The sequence below is a fragment of the Zerene cesonia genome, chromosome 28, assembly GCF_012273895.1.
Source record: "Zerene cesonia ecotype Mississippi chromosome 28, Zerene_cesonia_1.1, whole genome shotgun sequence".
In the NCBI taxonomy this organism is placed as follows: Eukaryota; Metazoa; Arthropoda; class Insecta; order Lepidoptera; family Pieridae; genus Zerene; species Zerene cesonia.
In genome coordinates, this window is record NC_052129.1 from 703376 (window position 1) to 723608 (window position 20233).

The 20233-nt window shown below is 32.8% G+C and overlaps 2 protein-coding genes across 2 annotated transcripts in view; both read left to right on the top strand.

Annotated features, from left to right (window-relative positions):
• The first annotated feature begins 344 nt into the window (after nt 1-344).
• LOC119837563 (adapter molecule Crk) lies at nt 345-10187 on the top strand. The gene is made up of 7 exons (XM_038363185.1): nt 345-824; nt 3553-3675; nt 3932-4184; nt 6425-6553; nt 7410-7520; nt 7818-7913; nt 8440-10187. Exons 1-7 carry the CDS (start codon nt 739-741, stop codon nt 8542-8544), a joined length of 903 nt encoding a protein of 300 aa, XP_038219113.1. The 5' UTR covers nt 345-738; the 3' UTR covers nt 8545-10187.
• Nucleotides 10188-12286: 2099 nt separating this feature from the next.
• LOC119837678 (zinc finger protein 425-like) overlaps nt 12287-20233 on the top strand; it is an 11552-nt gene continuing 3605 nt past the window's right edge. The window contains exons 1-10 of the mRNA XM_038363408.1: nt 12287-12823; nt 13097-13200; nt 13463-13499; nt 15092-15282; nt 16344-16438; nt 17303-17413; nt 17917-18033; nt 18550-18756; nt 19334-19438; nt 20039-20231. Coding sequence (XP_038219336.1) covers nt 12655-12823; nt 13097-13200; nt 13463-13499; nt 15092-15282; nt 16344-16438; nt 17303-17413; nt 17917-18033; nt 18550-18756; nt 19334-19438; nt 20039-20231 — 1329 coding nt within the window. The 5' untranslated portion in view covers nt 12287-12654. The remainder of the gene's footprint in view (nt 12824-13096; nt 13201-13462; nt 13500-15091; nt 15283-16343; nt 16439-17302; nt 17414-17916; nt 18034-18549; nt 18757-19333; nt 19439-20038; nt 20232-20233) is intronic.

The following is a 20233-nucleotide window of genomic DNA, read 5'->3' on the forward strand; positions in this document are numbered from 1 at the left end:
TTCAAAGGAATTGTTATTTCTTAATATATATGTAAAATATTTGTTACACAATATTGTTTATATAATATCTTCATGAATCTCTTTGAAGGATTCATTTGTTAGGAATACGACCGAAAACAATAATAATAACAATTTTAATCAAAAATATTAAATTTTTACGCACATTGTACTGGCACGATCTCTAATTAGTGCATATTAATTAGAGTTTGAAGTTAGTACCATTTTAAACATCGTATTTTTACTTGTAACCGATTTTCATATAATATTCCATAGACAACTTAAACCATAGATAATACAAAACTACAGAACAAAATGCGTCAAAATAAGAAAAAGATTCTAATTTGTCTACGCCCCGTCGCCCAAAAGTTGTGTGGCGCGTGTGTGGCGTATGAAATATTATTTATAAATTCAACCTATTAATAGATTTATTCCATTTAACTCATTACAAAATTAGTTGGAAAGGTATGCGCGTGACCGGCGACGCTTCAGCAGCGCGCAGAAAATACGAAAACATGTGTTTTGATGTCAATATAACTTGGTGATCTGATGACACTACTAGAAGATAGATGTCAACAAATTGTGATTTCCTCTGAATGTAGTGTTATAAGTGTTGTTTTCTTGGTATTAATATAACGGGGACGTTGCTCGTTGGGCCTGGGGGAAGTGCATGTGTCGGCGGTGATTGATAAGTGTGCTGTAATCAGCGACTTACTTCCGGCAGCGATGAGAATCCGATGAATGCTAATTGGTGCCTGTGACTTATCAGACTCTAGGATGGCGAACCCTACTATCGGGGTCTCGTTTGACCAAAATGACATGTCCAGGTAATATTGAAAGTTGATCGTGAAAATAGGTAAACAAAATTTACAAAAATATATACAATAAATTAATTATATCTCAATACCAATGGCGTGATAGTAATCATGATTTTAAATTAACCAAGAAACTATAATAAAACTAGCTGCACCCGGCAAACACTGTTCTGCCTTACTCTTATCATTTAGGGGTATGAAAAATAGATGTTGGCCGATTCTCATAGATACCGGATAAGCACAAAAAATTTCATCAAAATCGGTCAAGCCGTTTCGGAGGAGTATGACAACGAAAACTGTGACACGAGAATTTTATATATATAGAAGATATAAATAAATTTCGATTAGAAGGTACACAGATAAACTTCCTAAAATATACATTATCAACTGCATTTTTATCAATTTCAAGCATTCTGTTTCCAAGAAATGCATCTATATAAAATGTTGCTTATATATATCTATTCTATATTCTATATCTATTAACACAATGCAAATCTTTAAATGAATTGAATTTTTCAATCTTGAATTAAAAGTTCAGAGGTAAACCATGAATAAGCCTGAAGTTTTCAATAAGTATTCTTAATTCATTTCATAACACCTCCACACAAAGTATTTTAACTCATAAAGAGACATGAAATAGTATAACTAGTTGACATCAGTTTAAGCCTAACCAAGGAAAATAAACATTTTCATAATCTATCAATATAATTAAAAAAAAAAATAGTCAAGCATGTGTCTAAATATAAAACTCAAGAATGGCTTCACCAATTTGGCTAAGATTAGTGTTTTTGTTGAAGCTCAAGGAACGTTTTTGTGTAGAAATAAAAAACACATTATAAGTGAAACCGGGGCATTTTGCTAGTCACTCCATATAAATAAGATGGCAAATAAGTAAAATATGTATGTTACAATTTTGTTCTAGAACAATTCCAAGAAATTTTATGACTGGCCCAGTTTCGGACAGGTTAACTGCCGGTAACATAAACGAAAATCTATTAGCTATACTTTATGTGTTTGATTTAATGTGCTAATTATTTTTTATGTCATGTAGATGAGTTGAAGCTTTACATTTTGAGGTGATTCAGGCAAATTCTCTTTTAATTTAAATAATTCATACAGATTTGATCAGCTTTCTTTTTTCATTTATGAAAGTGCGGTTCAGTTGCTGTTAAAATGACATTATAGTAAAATATGAATATACATGTGTGCCAGGTTCCCCCATGGAATATATATAGCCTACAGCACTCAGGCATTACATACATAGCCAATTAAAAAACAATTTGTTTGTTAAATTAGTGCGCTTAAACAAACAAACAAAAAAAACTCTTCTGATTCTTTTTATGAGTAGTCAAATATGAATAAAGAACCTGCATTCGTGATTTTTATTAATATGTGTAGGTTTAAATTAAATTTTTAAAAACTGCTAATGTAAAGGAATAGCTGCATAACAAAATAACAAAATAAACAATCAAAATCCCATCTTTTTTGCATAAAAAAAAACAAAATTTGATAATTTTACATAGAAATTTAATGTATCTCTATAAGTTTGTGCATTAATATTCATAGAAAAGCAGAATTTTGTTTTAAAACGAGATGTGATAAAATGCTTCTATATTAGATATATAAATAAGAATAATTTGAAACAACAATTTACGAAATCACTTATTTTGAACATATAGTGGCAAAAAAGGTATTATAAGCAACATTTAAAACAGCGGGAAACAATCAATATTTGGAAGTGGCACCATGACTAGTTAAATTTTCAAACTGTATGTAATTGGTCTGGGGAAAACCAATACAAAACAATAAAGCAATTTAATTTTTGTATGACAAATTCCACAAACACAATCAATTCAATAAATTCAGTATTACAAGGAGTACTTGAACATTTAAATGAATAATAATTAAATAGATATAAGTATTGTTCCCTTGTGCTTGTGACAATGGATTATTAAAACTTAAAACTATACATTGATGTAACTTCCTCATGCTGTGTAGAGATCATGATTAAAAGTATTATCAACTGATTTACTTGTTGGTAATCAGTTGTTAAAGGATTTTGTTTCTATTAATACTAGTGACATGAGATGATTACAGTAGAATCTTCTAATATAGGGCCATTATTATCTCAGCAGTAAAATCCAGAATGAACAAATGATATATCTTCATCTAAGAATTGAGTATGTTTTCAATAACATCAGGCGAATAAATAATAGAGTTCATATTATTAGATAGTTACATGGTGATATTTAATAAAGAAGCCAGACGCCTAATTAATCAGCTGCTTAATCTAGTTGGCTGTGACATGCACAAAAAAATAACCAATCCAATCCTATTTCCTTCTATGCTGTCCTCAACAAACAACATTTAACAGAACATTTTATATTTACATTGTATGTGATAGTCGAGCACGCTTCGGCACGAATTGGGCTAGCTCGCACCGGGGAAGTACCACAGAAGACCGGTGTGAAATAGCATTCTGCTGTGTTTCGTTCGGTGAGTGGGGGAGCCGGAGGCCCATATCCTTTTCCTTACCCTTCCCAGTCCTTTCCTTTATTCCTCTCGACAATCCTCTCTTCATCACTTCCCAATTTCATGTCGGCAATCCATTTGAAGAGGCGTAAGGTCTGCAATGGACCTTATGCCTCTAAATGTTTATGGGCGGTGGTAGCGCTTACCATCAGGCGTCCCACCAGCTCCATTGCCGACTGTGACATAAAAAAAAAAAAAAAAATTACAGCTGGTATTTCGGCGGACTGTCAAGGGCTGAAGCAACAAAACTGTTGCTCAATGAGACTGAAAGCGGAGTGTTCCTCGTCAGAGACTCGAAGACTATACATGGAGACTATGTACTCTGTGTTAGGTAAATTACATTCTGCATAAATTATTTATAGCTGATTATATTATTTATATATCTCTATAGTCTATATGATAGTTGGGACTTGAATTATGTGATATACATACAAAAATAAGCATGTGAGCTGTTCTAAACCTTTTTTTAATATGTATGCAAGATATTGTTTAGATTTTTTGATAAACTCATGCAATATCATTCCAATCGTTCATTTTATTTTTTTTTTACATTTAAGTACATTAATATTTTCTACGCTTATTGGCAGGGAGGACGACCGTGTATCACACTACATAATAAACCGTGTAGTATCAGCGGACGGTGCCACGCGGTTCCGCATCGGCAATCAGCTGTTCGCAGACATGCCAGCGTTGCTAGCGTTCTATAGATTGCACTATCTGGACACGACGCCGCTCGTCAGGCCTTTGCCCCAGGCGAACGCGCAGGCCGCCGCCCCGCCGCCGGCGCAGCCCCACCACGTGTTGGAGGTGGTGCTGGCGAAGTTTGATTTTGATGGCAGCGTAAGTGTAGTTTGATGTTTTTGAAAGAGCCTAGTTTATGTGTATTGGGTAAGGTTAGACATATATCTAATGTATTGCAATTTTTGATTTAGTTATATGTGACTTAAATTACAAAAAACTTAAATTAAAAATCTAGCGCTCTGGTCATGGAGAGTAAAATGGAACCTCTATCACTAATAATTTACTGTCCGTCTATCTGTCACCAGGCTGTATCTCATGAAGCCTGACAGTTCGACAGTTGAAATTTTCAATGACGATGTGTTTCTGTCGCCGCTATAAACGACAAATAGTAAAAAATTGGATGGGTGACCAATTTTTTTTGCAGTTGCTTCTCAGGTTATTTGAACCCAGCCCTTAGTGCCGTGAATACGACTCACACTTTATTATACAAACACTAACTTCGCCCCCCGGTTTCGCCCGCGTAAGTCCATATCCCGTAAGAATATCGGGATAAAAAGTTGCCTATATGTTTTTACAGTCGATCAGCTGTCTACGTATCAAATTTCATTTCAATCGATTCAGTACTTTTTGCGTGAAGGAGCAACAAACACACACATATCCTTCCAAAAGTTTCGCATTTATAATATTAGTAGGATAGGATAGTAAGATTTATGAATAACTAGCTGCGCCCCGCGGTTTCGCCCGCGTAAATCCGTATCCCGTAGGAATATCGGGATAAAAAGTTCCCTATATGTTATTCCAGTTTTCCAGCTGTCTGCGTACCAAATTTCATTGCAATTGGTTCAGTAGTTTTTGCGTGAAAGAGCAACAAACGCACACACATCCTTACAAACTTTCGCATTTATAATATTAGTAGGAAGTAGGATAGGATAGTAGGATTTATGACTAATTTTAATTATACAACGATAAAAAATTATATAAGCAAATCTTTTCACTTCAGAAATCAAATCGTATTTGCTAAATAGTTCAGTTTTTGTTAAGTATGATTGATGATATATTTAAATGGTAGTTATAAGTGATCTATTTTTTACTTTTTTTACCCTTATATCCAATCCATCAAAAACGGTGCAGTCGTTTGACCGTTACAGACAAATAGCTTAGGGACGGTCTATGAAAATACGGGCAACCATTGGTTAAATACAAAGATAGCAACCCGCTATCTGCCGGAAGCGAATATTTTCTATAAATACTCGTAAATTGTAAAATGTGGCACTGGGCTATGAGTCTATGACTAAACAGTTGATGAACAATGTTATAATATCTCGAGGCGGATAAAAATAGCAGAAGTTTTGTAGGGCGGATGAATAATGGATTTTTATTCGCCGCCACGCGAATTAGTCAAAACTTTATATAAACTGTATATCTTTCGTTCCCAAATACGAAGGAGGTTAGACTCCGTCAGATAGTTTTTTTATGTCACTTTATAACTGACTAGTGGTCTGCCCCGGCTTCGCCCTTTAATAGAAAATTGTCGTATAGAATGTCGTATAGTCTCATTTTAGAATGTGGAGTGGAGTGTACCCCCTTCCCCGGGATATCGGTGACTTTTTTTTTGAAAAAACATTTATTGCAAGTGGTAGATACCGTGCGTTTGACGTAAGAGCGCAAGCAAATTGCATCCCTTATTTTTTGGTCACCTTTATATTTTATCACTAAAACATAATTACTAGACCCGATGCTTTTAGGACATTCTAGTTATTGAAAGTAGTTCGTAAATTTATATTTATAAAACATAATAAGATAGAATGTAAAATAATATTTTACGTACATTTTTTCATGTATCTGATAACATAATCAGAAAATAACAAAAACAAAATTAAGTTGCTAGCCCCTTATTACTTGAAGCAATCTTACATAGAGAATACAATATTCAATAATCCCCTTTTTATAAAGTCAGTTAATCACAGCTCGTAATAATTGTAGAGTGAAAAAATGTTTAGTCTAGCACGATAATAGGTGTAGCGGGAGATATAAACAGGAATTGTTTTCACTCCATCTGACGGTTTCACATTAACTGCCATCAAAATAGTGCAAGACATGTAAACGCATAACATAAACCATAGTTTATGTTTGAAATAATAAATCCAATACAAAATAAATTTGTAATACGTATTTGAAATTAAATTTTCCGTTACGTATAATCTTGTTTTATTTACATTTAGGCAAAATTAATTTTACGCCTTAAATATTGCCTCAAACGACTCGATAAAAGAGGAGTTTATTTTTATTTATTAACAACTTGGCTGATATCATGAATTAATCTTGTCTCACAATTCTAGGACGCCGACGACCTTCCATTCAGACGTGGTGAACGGCTGATGGTGATCAACCGCGACGAGGAGCAGTGGTGGACGGCGAGGAACGCGCACGGTCGCACCGGTTCGATACCCGTACCGTATGTGCAGAGGGTAAGTGGCGTTTAGTTCAAATTACTTTTCATTGTCTGTGGTTTCCATGGAAACCTTCGATAAACAATACCCACTAGATGTCGCCTCAACGCAAAGAAAAATCAAAACGGCAAATAAGAGCGCACTTGGAAAGTGAGCTCTTATTTTGTTTAGTTTTTAGATAAAACACATGTAGATAGAATTTATATTTAATTTGTTCATGACCCGCTATTAAGTGCGTTAAAAGTATAGTTTTAATAATAGTGTACAGTAAGTAAATAGTGTAAGTATTAATAGTATAGTTTTAAAAATAGTGTAAAGACATGACATATACCCAACATAATGGGAACCTATCTAGCCAGATTTAAGTGTTTGTCTGTATCATTAGCTTATACAATGACTTTAGAGATAATATTCAGGTATTACATTTTAGAATAATTAATACCAATAAAACACACAGAGCCTAAATTTAGAATTTTAGTCGCTAATTCAACATCTTTAGTTAAATTTTTCGCGATGGGCTCCTAAACTACTCAACCGATTTTAATAAAATTTGCACATCATATGCAGTTTGATCTGACTTGTAGATAAAATAATTTAAACTATTTCAATTACGATACATGAATACACATGTGCAGCTAGTATGTATAAACTCAAAGGTGACTGACTGACTGACTGACATAGTGATTGGACACTGGACGGATTGGGCTGAAAAAAGGCATGCAGATGTTATGCCGTATGCATCCGCTAAGAAAGGATTTTGATAAATTCTTTCCCCAAGGGGATGAAATATTGGATGAAAATTCGTACTTACCATGAAGTGTGGCGAGGCTGCGGCGGCGGGCAACAGCTAGTTAACTATATAATACTATTACAGTTGCTGGACCCATCGGGAGTGCCGTATCCAGCGAACGAGGCGTTGACTCAGCTGGGCGACCCTCCCAGTCCGCCAAACAATAAGAATCAACAGAAGGGCACTAACATGCAGGTATGTATGTTTCTTTCATTTGTAAATTTCCCCAGTTAAATTCAAGGTGAGTGCAGTAGATAATGAATATGACATTTTATGCACTTGTGCCTTGTTAATGTGATTTGTTGCACGTCACTTACCCATATGTTCTGAATCCTTAAGAATGTACTCTAATGACTTTGAAAAATAATTCTATTCTATAAATATTTCTCATTTATTAAGCATTTGAACGCTATACAAAAAAGCAGTCCAAAATGTCACTGCATAATTAATTATTTTTAGTTAATATCTAATGTGTATAATGTACAATTCCAGCGCAGTCTGCCCGCGCTGGCGCGAGTGCGTCAGTCCCGTGTGCCCAACGCGTACGACAAAACCGCTCTCAAGCTACAGGAGGGTGATATACTTAAGGTATATTGAGTTGAACAGCATTTTTAACCGACGCTCCCTAAAACGAAGGAAGTTCTCTACCCGACAGGATTTTTCTTATTATTTTCAACTAATTGGTGTGATTGTTGTCCCATTAGAGAATCTGGAGTGCTACTTACATCTCCAGTGACCAGTCCGTGACCTTTTTTGTGGATAATAATTATTTGACAAAGTACATACATTGCATAACACAATAATATTGTAAAAGTTAAAAATTCTTGAAACACCAGGACTATGTTTTTTATCTAATAATGCTATTGATGCTCTCCTTTTTGACTTGATTTTGACTATTATTATTTTGTTGCTAGAAATAGTTTGATGTAGAAATACCAGCTAAAGAGTTTATTTGGGTCTTTTCTAAAGAAACTGCTTTAACTAATACTGCATAGTCTCATCTAATTCTATATAATGTGATGCTTAAAGACTGAAGTATAAAAACACTTCAACAAAATGTTTAATCATTTTATAATAATGTGGTAAAGAAACTAATCAGTTGTCATATTTGCAGGTAACAAAAATGAATATCAACGGCCAGTGGGAGGGCGAGCTCAACGGTAAAGTTGGCCACTTCCCATTCACTTATGTGGAATTCCTCGATGACATCACCAGCTAAATGTGACCAAAGTGAAACTTAGTGAAAGTGTTAGTGTCAAAGTGAATTGATTAGTGCAAGACTGGTTACACTGTGAAGGTTATGTCTCATGGAGCTGGGAAGGTTAATTATTCTCTGGGGATGTTTTTGGACAATTGTCCCAATATAATTATACAATTTATATTGAATATGGTTGAAACAGAGTCTAAATTAAATTTTACAAGCCAATTATATTGGGGAATGCATTGTTGTTAAAAAATTGTGCATTTGAAGTGCTTTATATCATTATATAATTCAGATAAACGATTTTATAGACGCCATAAAATTTACCATTCATTGAAAACGATAATGAAATAATTATATGTCCATCTCATATTGTAAGAGGTGCAGAAATAAAATTTGGACTTGTTTTAACCAGTATAAAATGCGGTTAATACAGTGAGTCAACCATATATTGACTGAATTGTCATCATCAAAGAGTTTTCACATGGTGGAATTAGCTAGTACTCAATTTACCTGATATGACTTTTATATAGATCAATTTATTGTGTTTTATATACCAATATTTACCCTGATCGTCCTTTAATTGTGTTGCAATGTGAAGGGATATTAAAGAGACAAGAATTTCTTTAACTTGAATCAATACGTTAATTTTAAAGGTGGAGATACCAAAGGTCTCAAACTTTTGATCTGTCACAAGATTGGATTTAGAGTACCTTTTTACCCATAAAAACTGATATATATTAATATTTGTTTTATATATTTTTGCCCTTTAACCTATAATATCAACTTTGATAAGAGTTGGGCTTTCGCACAAATTAAGCTATTGGTGAGCTTCCCAATTAATCATCAATCAAATGATACATCGAAACATGTTGACTGCTATATATTGTTGTTAAGCTCTGTCGTAAACAAACAAACATGCTGTGTAAGCTGTTCACTGCAATTGAAACCTTTTTGACATTGCTTTTAAGCATTTATTGCTTTAACATTACTGCCAGTTGAGAGTGTATAAAAGTATGGCTTAGTCAAACAGATACAAAAAATAAATCTATATATTGAAATTATACTTTTCATATTAAATATTATGATGGGTAAAGATAATTATTTAAATTCTGATAAGTTATAATTTAAGACTAAAAGAAAACTGAAAGTAAAACCTTCCCATCATATTATTTGTGATGAAATATATGAGATAAAAATGTATACTGAATTAGATTATGCCCACTGTATGTATGTCTGTTTGACAGCCTTTATGTATAGAATTGCATATGCAAATGTTCAAATGTTACATAAACATAGTATAATTAATATAGGCTAAGTATGAATTGTGTTGTTGGCATTGAATTGTTAACAATCTTTATCTTCATATGTTTAATATACTGACCAAAGAATTCATATAATTTATTTAACATATCACTGTTATGTAACACAACATATAATAGTTGTTTCATAATAATTTATGCTGGCACCATGAACACCAAATTCTTCTATATTTTTCATTATTGTTTTTCGAAATAATCATGTTTCTTTCTAATGCTTTGTTTTCCATTTATTCTCCATTTTAATGCCCACAACATGATTCCATTACAATCATTAATAAACTCTTCCAAAATATGATAGTCAATATTTTTATAATTGCTGGTGCAAATTGTTTAATTTAGTATTAATAATTGTTTAACTTTGGACTGGACAAGTCTAATGATATTTCAAAAAATTAAGACTTTAATTATATGCAAGTAACTAAAATAAACATATTTTGGACGCTAAAAAAACGGATGCTACGAATTTAAATAGTAAATAACTACAATGATATGAATTACTATAATTGATATCTCATACACCCACCTATTCTGTTCTGTCTGATCTGTTCCTCACACTTATACAATTATAGATAAAAAATTTGTATTTAATTTGTTCATCTTAACGAAAGGACATCTGTGTGATTGATCAATTTGTTTTCTCAGTTACAAAGTATTAATATACTAAGTCAAAGATTGTTAGATGGAAACATTTATTGTCCGTGTTTAACTAAAAACATAATAAACTCTTGTCTTTCATCTTGCATATAATTGAAGTCTTAATCACACAAGTACAATTCAAACTAAACTATAATGGAATTGATAAACTAACAGATAAGCTCGCTTTTATAAAGGTTTTATATATTTGTATTGTATATGGATCACATGATGCTTTTTAGTAGGTTGCACAACTTTTATACAATAATCTTTCTATAATAAACACAACATTTCATTGCACTTGGCCAGTACATTTAAATAGGGCAACACAGTGTGGGCCATAGACAATAGACAATTCATTATCAGTATTTTGATTATTTATTTTTTTTTATAACTGCTTAACAATTTTTTATAACACATTAACATTCAATGTATTTCTTACAATCTGGGCTGTGTTGCTCTTAAATTATTATTAGACAAAATATACAAGTTTTCTTTTGTCTTTGGTTTCAAAACCTTTTCAGAGAATATCTTCAATGTATCTTTTTGCTTTAAATTGCGCATCGAGGTTGTTACATTTACACTCATTGTGACTGTAATTTTATCCAGTTGTATTTCAATACATATGAATAAAATTGTGGATTGAATCCAAACAGAATTTATAAGGCAACATGTTATTCTCAGTATATTTTGTCTTTTAATTCCATCAATTGGGAATTAATACCAAATGTTATTATCATTGTATAAAATCAAATGAATATATTTTGAGATTACGAATCGTATAATGTATGTATTGTATGTTTAAGTGCTATTAAAAATATTTGTCTAATTTTTTTATTAAGTTATGTGTAACATTTTTTGGTAATAATAAAATTAGAAAGAATAACTCTTTATGTATTATTTCATTTATAAACCCATTGCTATCTTTATTTTAACTATCTGCTTTGTAAAGCGCCAACTATGTAAGTCGCTCAATGATTCAGGCCCATTTTGCATCCGAAACTAGATTTTTTTTAACCACAATATGTCAACCGGTACCTGCTTAATAATCTCGTAACCAGGCCATTCAATAAAAAAAATCGACCGGTTCTGACACTGGCACAGTCGTGTGCATTTCAATAATAGAATGTAACGCCTATTTATATATAAGCTTAGAACCTTTTCACGTTTACAGAATGTAAACAATTTTTATTATTCTTTAAAGTAATCTAACAATTGATATTGAAATTTTTATTAACTTAGTGAATACTGAGTATTTTATACGTAAATAAAGGGACTTCTCTTAAAATGGCAACTCTAAACCACGATGCGTTATCAATGTCAGTTTTAAATCTCTGTATTAACATCTATATTATTATTATCAATAACATTAATTTTATTGTTGCATTCAATAAGTCATAATCATTTCCATTTTACGAATTAATACTTAAAACGTTGGGTGATTCTGATCATAAAATTATAATTTTTGATGTCATAGCGTTTGTTTGACATTTATTTTAATGTTACCACATCTAAAGGTATCGTATTGAACGAATAAGACTACAACAATATGAATTGTTGAATCTACTCCGGAAAACTCGTGGGAAATTTCAAAAAACATATTTTCTTTTGACTTTACCTACTTTATTGATACGGGCAAATTTAGTTGAGTGGCAACTTTTTCAAATTTAGATTATTAGCGATATGCAGATCAATAAAAATAAATAATAAAAATATTTTTAAATTTGTACATTAACATAAATAATGATAAGTTATTTGTCTGTTAATTGATTTAATAATAAAAAAAATATACTGTTATATTTGGAGTAGGTACTAGTCGATAAGATTTTTATGAGAACAGTTATCTGCATTGAGTGGTGTGGATTGTGCAAACATGGCGATTTTCTCTTTCATAGTTTCGTAGTATTAGGTTGACATACATACATCGATTAGATTTTATAAAGCCGTATTTATGGATTAAAATGTAAAATGTGTTAGAAATGGAACATAATATAATTTAAGTGATAATTCAAATAGTGTATACGTAAATAATCTTAAAGATATTGAAGTGAAAATTGGGCTCCACGTAATTTATCAAATTAAGTGGAAAAAGCACCCATTGCTTTCATATCTATTGAAAAAAATATATTTAACACCTACTATACTTTCTCAACATAAATAAATATTGCCGAATATGGAAGTGCAAGGAAAAAACGAAATAGAAGAAAAATCGAATTCTAAAACTTCCGAAGAAAAAATGGATTCGAAAACTGAAGATAGAGAAATTATGATAACTGTGCCTAAAATAGAAATAAAAACAGAACCTGCTGAGTATGATCTAATAGCTGATGCCTTGGTAAAACGTATGTAAATTTATAGAAATACCACAATTAGTATATTTTTAATTTCCCTTCTCTTCGAATTCTTACAATTAAAATGTAAAAAAAGGATTTCTTTTCTATGTGAACTTTATTTTAGCTAATTATTTTATTAATCTTATCAATTTTATAAAATCATTTCTATTACTATAAAATCAAATGAAGCATTTTAAATTAAAGATTGAGCTTAGTTAGGCACAACATATTATTATGGAATATGGATTCAAAGTGATAATTTGTTACTTAAAACAATTTTAGAAATCAAGTCATCAACCTCAAAGTCAAAGAGCAAAAAAGACAGAAACCCAATCATTGAGCGGAGAAAAAAGATTATAATTTCTGATGATGAATGGGAACCAGAGGTAAATATGTTTTAAATTATTTTTTAAACTACATGCTTACTATAAAGTGAAATGCAAATGTTAGCTTTAACTGTCCTATTTATTAATTCATTCTATTTAAAAGATATATTACAATTTACAAAAAAAAACTATTTCCGTTATAAAAAAGTATTTTTCTTAGTTCATAAAATTAACTTTGTACCTATAATGTTGCTTATATTACTATAATTTTAATTTATATTGTGTTTTTGAAATGGGTCATCCCAATTTTATTGTTTTTCAGAAGAAAGAGTCTGTACCTGTACAAGGCTCATCTAAATGTAAGTTGCATAAAATCATTAGTTTCTTCTGTAGTTAATCTGTTCTTAGAATGTATACTCCTTTTGGAATATCATACAATTTAAAATTGATGTTTCAAGTCTGTGAAAAAACATGTTAAATACCTAGTTATGAATAAATTCAATATGGTTAATGGCGAAATACATTCAAATTTAAATGATTTTTTATTCAACCCGACAGAAATAGCAAAGTGAAACAGATACCTTGGATCCATAAAATTTTATTTTGATTAAAACTGAAACATTCAGCTAGTATTTCATAGGAATAATTAATCTATACTTATGTCATAAAGACATTAAGTTTCTGCAATTGCAAGTTTGTGATGTTATAAGGATTAATCTCTGGAGCTACTGAACTTATTTTAATAATTCTTTTACTCACAGACAGCCATGTTATATGTGTTTTAGGCTGTATTTTACTTTGTTTTTACCCCAAGCGAAGCTATGAGCAACTAGGATTCTTACAAATCTACATCCTAACAAGGATTACTACTCACTAATAACTTATTATATAAACAGTTGCTTAATAAATGAATATTCCCTTGCATCTGTTGAATATAGACTTCTACTAGTTTAAGGATTAGTTTCAATCTCGTTAGGGTACCTCAAGGGTAATAGATTTATTTATTTATTTATTTATTATTAGTACAGAAAATAAAACACTTTTTACAAAATATTTTGCGCTGTGAAACCTTATGAGGTTTGTAACAACGCTCACAGTCGCATAATCGCCGTTTGTTATTCGCAAGAAAGACAAAAGCAGTGCCTACATAAACCGGTTCCTTATCTGGATATTACATACAAATACAGAGTGTTCAATGCTATTTATTGTTTAATCATTTTGGTGTTTTGATATATTCAGAAAATATTTTTTATATATTCTTTTGTAGTTTTTAGTATTTATATCTTTCATAATATATTGTGGTATTGAGTTTAATATAGTGGGCAGTAAGACATTTGCCGTGCGTTTCCCATAAAAATTGTGTACTTTGGGAATAATTAATTTATTATTACTCATTTGTCTGGTAGCAAACTGATGTGAAATTGGAATTTGAATATTAACATTATTATAGTGTTCAATGAGAAAATACATTTGGAACATTTGTTTTATCGGCAGTACATTACAATAGTTGAATAATTTTAGAGGATTATCTTTAAATTGGTTTTTAATATTAATTGGTACAATTTTTTTGATTAGTCTTAGCTGCAAATTTAAAATTCTATCGATATTAGTATTAAAAGTGCGTCCATAACTTGTGATGCCATACTGTATTATGGATTCTGTCAGAGATTTATAGATGCAAAGAAGAATTTTGTATGGAACTTTATTTCTTATAATACATAGTTAAAGGGTAACTATGGGTAATTCCAAAGGGTAAAGATGGTAACCTATTACAAAGTCTTTGCTGTCTCTCCGCCTGTTTGTCAACAGGTTGTATATCATAAAACATAAAACAATGGCTGGTACAGTCATAAATTGGATGGAATTGGGTTATTTATACAGAGCCATTAGCATTGCGAGCCAGACTAGCACTTGACCGAATTTTTAGCATACAAAACTTAATGTATTTCAGCCACTGAAGAGTACTACTCCTACGATATCCTCAATCAAATAGAGATAGTAACGATAACTGAAGAGGAACGTGCAGTGGAATTTACGGAGACATACGAGTCTAGAAAACACATGAACTATGTGTGCGACAAGTGTGCTGTGGGGTTCGTTGTTAAGGAGGCGTATGATGTGCACATGAAGTTGCATACCCCAGTGAGTAATGTATCTTTGTATTTACTTATTTATTATTTCTAAACAGGAAACACTATATCTTGTTTTGTGTAAACTGTGGTATTTCATATAACCCTCTTGTTTTATCATGTTAATAAGGTTTGATTTGGGAGTTGAGCATGCTTTTGCATTAATCGGACCAGCTCCAGGTAATCCACAGACCGGGATGAAATAGTAGCATGAAAATGATATTGTATTTTGTACAATGAGTGGGGAGCCGTCGGCCATTATCCTTTTCCTCACATTACCCCGTCTATTCTATTATCCTTTCGATAATCATTTCCACATCCCTTAGCCCTTAAGCAGGCATTTACAGAGGTTCAAATGTTAATGGGCGATGGTCATCGCTTACCACCAGGCTTACCATCAGTTACCACCTATGTTATGAAAAAAATGTGCTAGAAAGTAGAAGATTCATAATCGATCTTACTAGATCTATGATAGCAAATTGAGGGGTAAAAATCTATAAAATATTATTAAATTAAATGCACATCTGTTGCTCAATTCTCTTATTGTGGAAGTGGATGATCTTGATTGATATGTTTTTCTATAATTTTAACATAGCCCATGTTAAAATTTTAGATACAGTTTCACAACTTACTGATACTGAGACTGATGGTAACTTCTTAACTTATTGACACCATTTTACTTAAATTATCATACATTATATTTAATTTTAATCAAAAGATAAGCTTAGCAACAAAGTTGTTACAATTTTTTATGCAATATTTATTGTTGTTACAATTGTTTATAATATAATATTAATTGCTGCATGCACATATATGTCCTTATGAACTTTTTCAATACAATTCCCTGATTCATTAGTTGACAATTGGCACTCATTAAAGTCATTTATTAATTAAACAGTTACCTTTAAGCCAGGTGTGTTCGTACTTAGGTCATAGCTTAGCTTACCATCAGACAAGATCGTGGAAAAGCACTTCCTTTTGGACCAATGCAAAAAAGTTAATTTTTCTGCTAACTTGTATTTGAACAAAAGTTTCAGTACTCTCTTTGATAAATTTTCATCAATTTTCTTCCAGGAATCTGGATCATTCCTATGCGAGGTCTGCGAAACATACCTGAAGAGTGAGGATACACTTCATCGTCACAAACTGAGACATTATCGCCGATACAGGTATTTTTAAATGAATAATAGTATCTACTTATACTTTGCATTATATTTATTAATATGTAATAATGTTACAAAATATAAACTCTTATCTCGCCGGTTTTATAAAATTAAGGCTGTCCCAAAAATCTGTTTAAAATGGTAAAAATAGAAATAGACATACTTCCTTAAGGTTGGTTCTCTCGCCTCAATAAGGAAGAAATCAAAGAATGATTAGGTGCTTATCCATAAATAACGTCACTCCTAAGAGGAAAGGGAGGGGGGGATGTTATCGCCAAAATGTGATAAGGAGGGGTGAGGAATGGGTTAGAAGAACCTAAAATTTGTGTGACGTTATTTGTGGATGGCCGCTAAGTTGCTACTTTATATCTCAATTTAAATAAAATATAAACAAATTTGTTATTTAAAAGTTTGGCGATCCAAATTATCCATTTGTAGAGGCATAATGCTTGTAATTGACCTTACACCTCTCCAAATGTTCATGGGCGGTGGTAGCGCTTACCATCAGGCGACCCACCAGCTCCATTGTCGACGGTCACAAGAAACAATAAAAAAAAAATCATTGCAGTAATTATTCAATTAATATAATTATTATTATAATAATCAATTAATATAAAAAAATGAAGTCCCGTGTCCCCTAGTGGGGTATGGGGCAGATGATGTACATGTGTTTCACTGATCGATTTTTTTTTACGGACAAGTAGGTGATCAACCTTCTGTGTCCTGCCAGACCGAGACATTTTTTTTGTACGTCCCCACCGGGGATTGAACCCAGGGCCCCTCGGTTACGCTCACGCGTTAACCACTGTACCAAGGAGGCAGTCAATCAATCAATTAATATAATGATTATTAAAATAATCACAATGAAAGGTGCATGGTGTGCGGGATCCGCTTCAAGGACAAGGACGCGGCGGCGGGCCACGTGTCCTACTCGCACAGCGGCTTCACGTTCAACTGTGAGCAGTGCGGCTCCATGTTCAAGTGAGCGACGGCCCTTATGTATTATTTTAATTTCACAGCCTCCGAATTGGTTCTGGTTAGCATATCTGGCGGTTAAAATGACAAAAAAAAAAAAATATATATATATATATATATATATATATATATATATATATATATATATATATATATATATATATATATATATATATATATATATATATATATATATATATATATATATATATGTGATGCAAGTGAAACTTTGATATATATAGATATATCAAAGTGTATAGTGTATGTATAGTGTTGTAAGAATTGCAGATAGGGAAATTTTAGTAAAAATAAAAAAAGATTATTGTGTTTTTAAACACCGTCTCAGAGGTGTTCAGATATTTCTATAATTATATTTTATGAAGTAAGTGTGTAAGTAATAATTAAAAGACAGATTTTTTTTATTTTCAACAACGCTCCAGTTTTTCCAAATTACTACTCCCTAAATTATTATTAACTATGGTCATTACAAAAATAAACAACTTCATCAGACGCCCGCAGTACCTCAGGCGTCACATAGAGCAGATGCACACGAAGGCCACGCCCATGGAGTGTCCCGTGTGCCACCAGGTCTTCTACGAGAGCGGCTGGTATCGGAACCACGTGAGGTAGGTGCTTTTTTTAACCAATTTTCAGGCTTTAATTGTCTTTAAAAAAAGAAAAAAAATTCGTAGACTCTTTGTAACTGCAAAGTATCTGGATATATTTGCTAGTTATTCGCCTGGGTTACCACGATAAAAGATGAAAAAAAATTAATATGAATAACTTGTACCTAAAATCCTAGATGGAGCCAGGGCGTCACTTTAAATATTATTTATTTTGTTTCTTTCAGTTTTGGGTTAGTGGTTCCTTTAATCAATTACAGCTCCTGTAAAACTGCATCTTACTATATGATATTTGGTCTATGTCTATTGAATAACAAAATGACTTTTTAAGGTAGCATGAGTCTATAATTTTATATTGCATTATACATAAGTTGTTTCCTCACCCTTCCCAGTCCATTCCTTCTTTCCAGTCGTCAACTCTTTCCTTATCCCTTGGCCCAAGGCGAAACGCCAGCTCAGTTGCCCGCCTTCCTCCTCCACAATATATGCAATACACTAAAAAAAACCCTTTCAACACAGGAAACACAACAAAGAAGTGCAAAACGCCAAGATAGTCCGCTGCAGGCAATGCGAGAAGACGTTCAAGGACAAGACCTACCTCAAGCAGCACATGCTGATGCACGAGTCGCGCATGGACGTGGTGTGTCTCGAATGTTCCACGAGCTTCGCGAACATACACTTGCTGGACGAGCACTATAAGGAGGCGCACCCGGATAACTTTATTGTGTGAGTTTTGAGGGTAGTTTGCGAGATTTCTGATGTATTTGCTGTATTAAGTTATCCTATCCATCCTGCTAATTTTAAGAGTTTTTTGTACGGTAATGGTTATTTAATATGTTAAATTTTGAGGGTAGATATATAATAGTAAAGATAATTAATAATAATATAAGATAATTAATTAATAATTCGTATAGATTGGTCTTTCTTGAATGGACGTGGTTTAATCTTGAAACATTCAAGAATCTACAACAAGCATTCTGAAAAATCACTTGCTGGATGCGCATTATAACCAAGCGAATTCGAATAATATTTTTGTGTAAGAATTGCGGGTGGTTACAAATTTTGAAAAATTTCTTTCAAGAATATCTATTGCGTCTTAATATAAATAGCAATAAAGTTTATACTAACAAATATTGCTTATTCTGTAATTTCTTTTTAGTATGTAGTTATGTTCAATAAAGTATCATTCAGTCATTCATTCATTCATTCATACATTCATTCATTTATATATTAATTCATGTGTAAATTGTAACATTTAGGTAGTTTAGGTAGTAATTAGTTTAATTATTATCTGTAATTCCAGTCGTCCGGATGAGGAGCAAAGGTGCACCTCGTGCAATCGCGCGTTCGAGACGCGCGCCAAGCTGCACAGCCACACCATCAGGATGCACGTCGACGGCGGCAAGAAGTGAGTAGAAGTATCGTGACTGCGCTACTCGGTGGATTCACTCATATGTAACACCAGCTGCACGCCCCGGCCCCGCCCGGGTTGTCAAATAAATAATATAAACTGTCCCATCTTTTAAGTTGGATCAAGCTGCATAGTTATATATATAATTATAAGTTTAAAATAAATAAAAAATGTAACATGACAATCACACATACAATTTTAATAAAATGTGGTATGCTAGTATAGAATATTATATCTCTGTTAAGGATTACCAACCCTTTACATTAAATTTGAAAAATGGCGAAAAGTGCAATAATCAGCTTGTGTGGTGGATAAATGATTTAAATCAGGTGTTTCATATTTACACGATGTAGGGTGGTGTACTTAAACTAAATTGTTGTTAAAAATTTCTTTTGGCGTGTTCTAGGGAAGGTTTTTTTATATTGAAATTGACATATACATAATTTTTTTTTCCCCTCAAATATCATGTCGTAATAATCTTAGATGAGGGGGTCGCAACCCCCTAGGGTGACCCCTACTCTATATAGGGGATATAGAGTAGGGGTCATACAAAAGGCTCGACGTACGTTAATGCGCGACGTTACGGGCGGCCGGCAGGTACCAGTGCGACTACTGCAAGCGGCTGTACTTCTCGAAGGGCGAGGTGCGGTCGCACATCACGTGGTCGCACCTGCACGCCGGCGGGCACGCGTGCACGTGCGGCCGCGTGTTCCGCACGCCCGTGCGCCTGCGCGACCACGTGGCCACGCGCCACCTCGGCGCCGTGCCGCCGCGCGACAAGGCCTGCCCCGT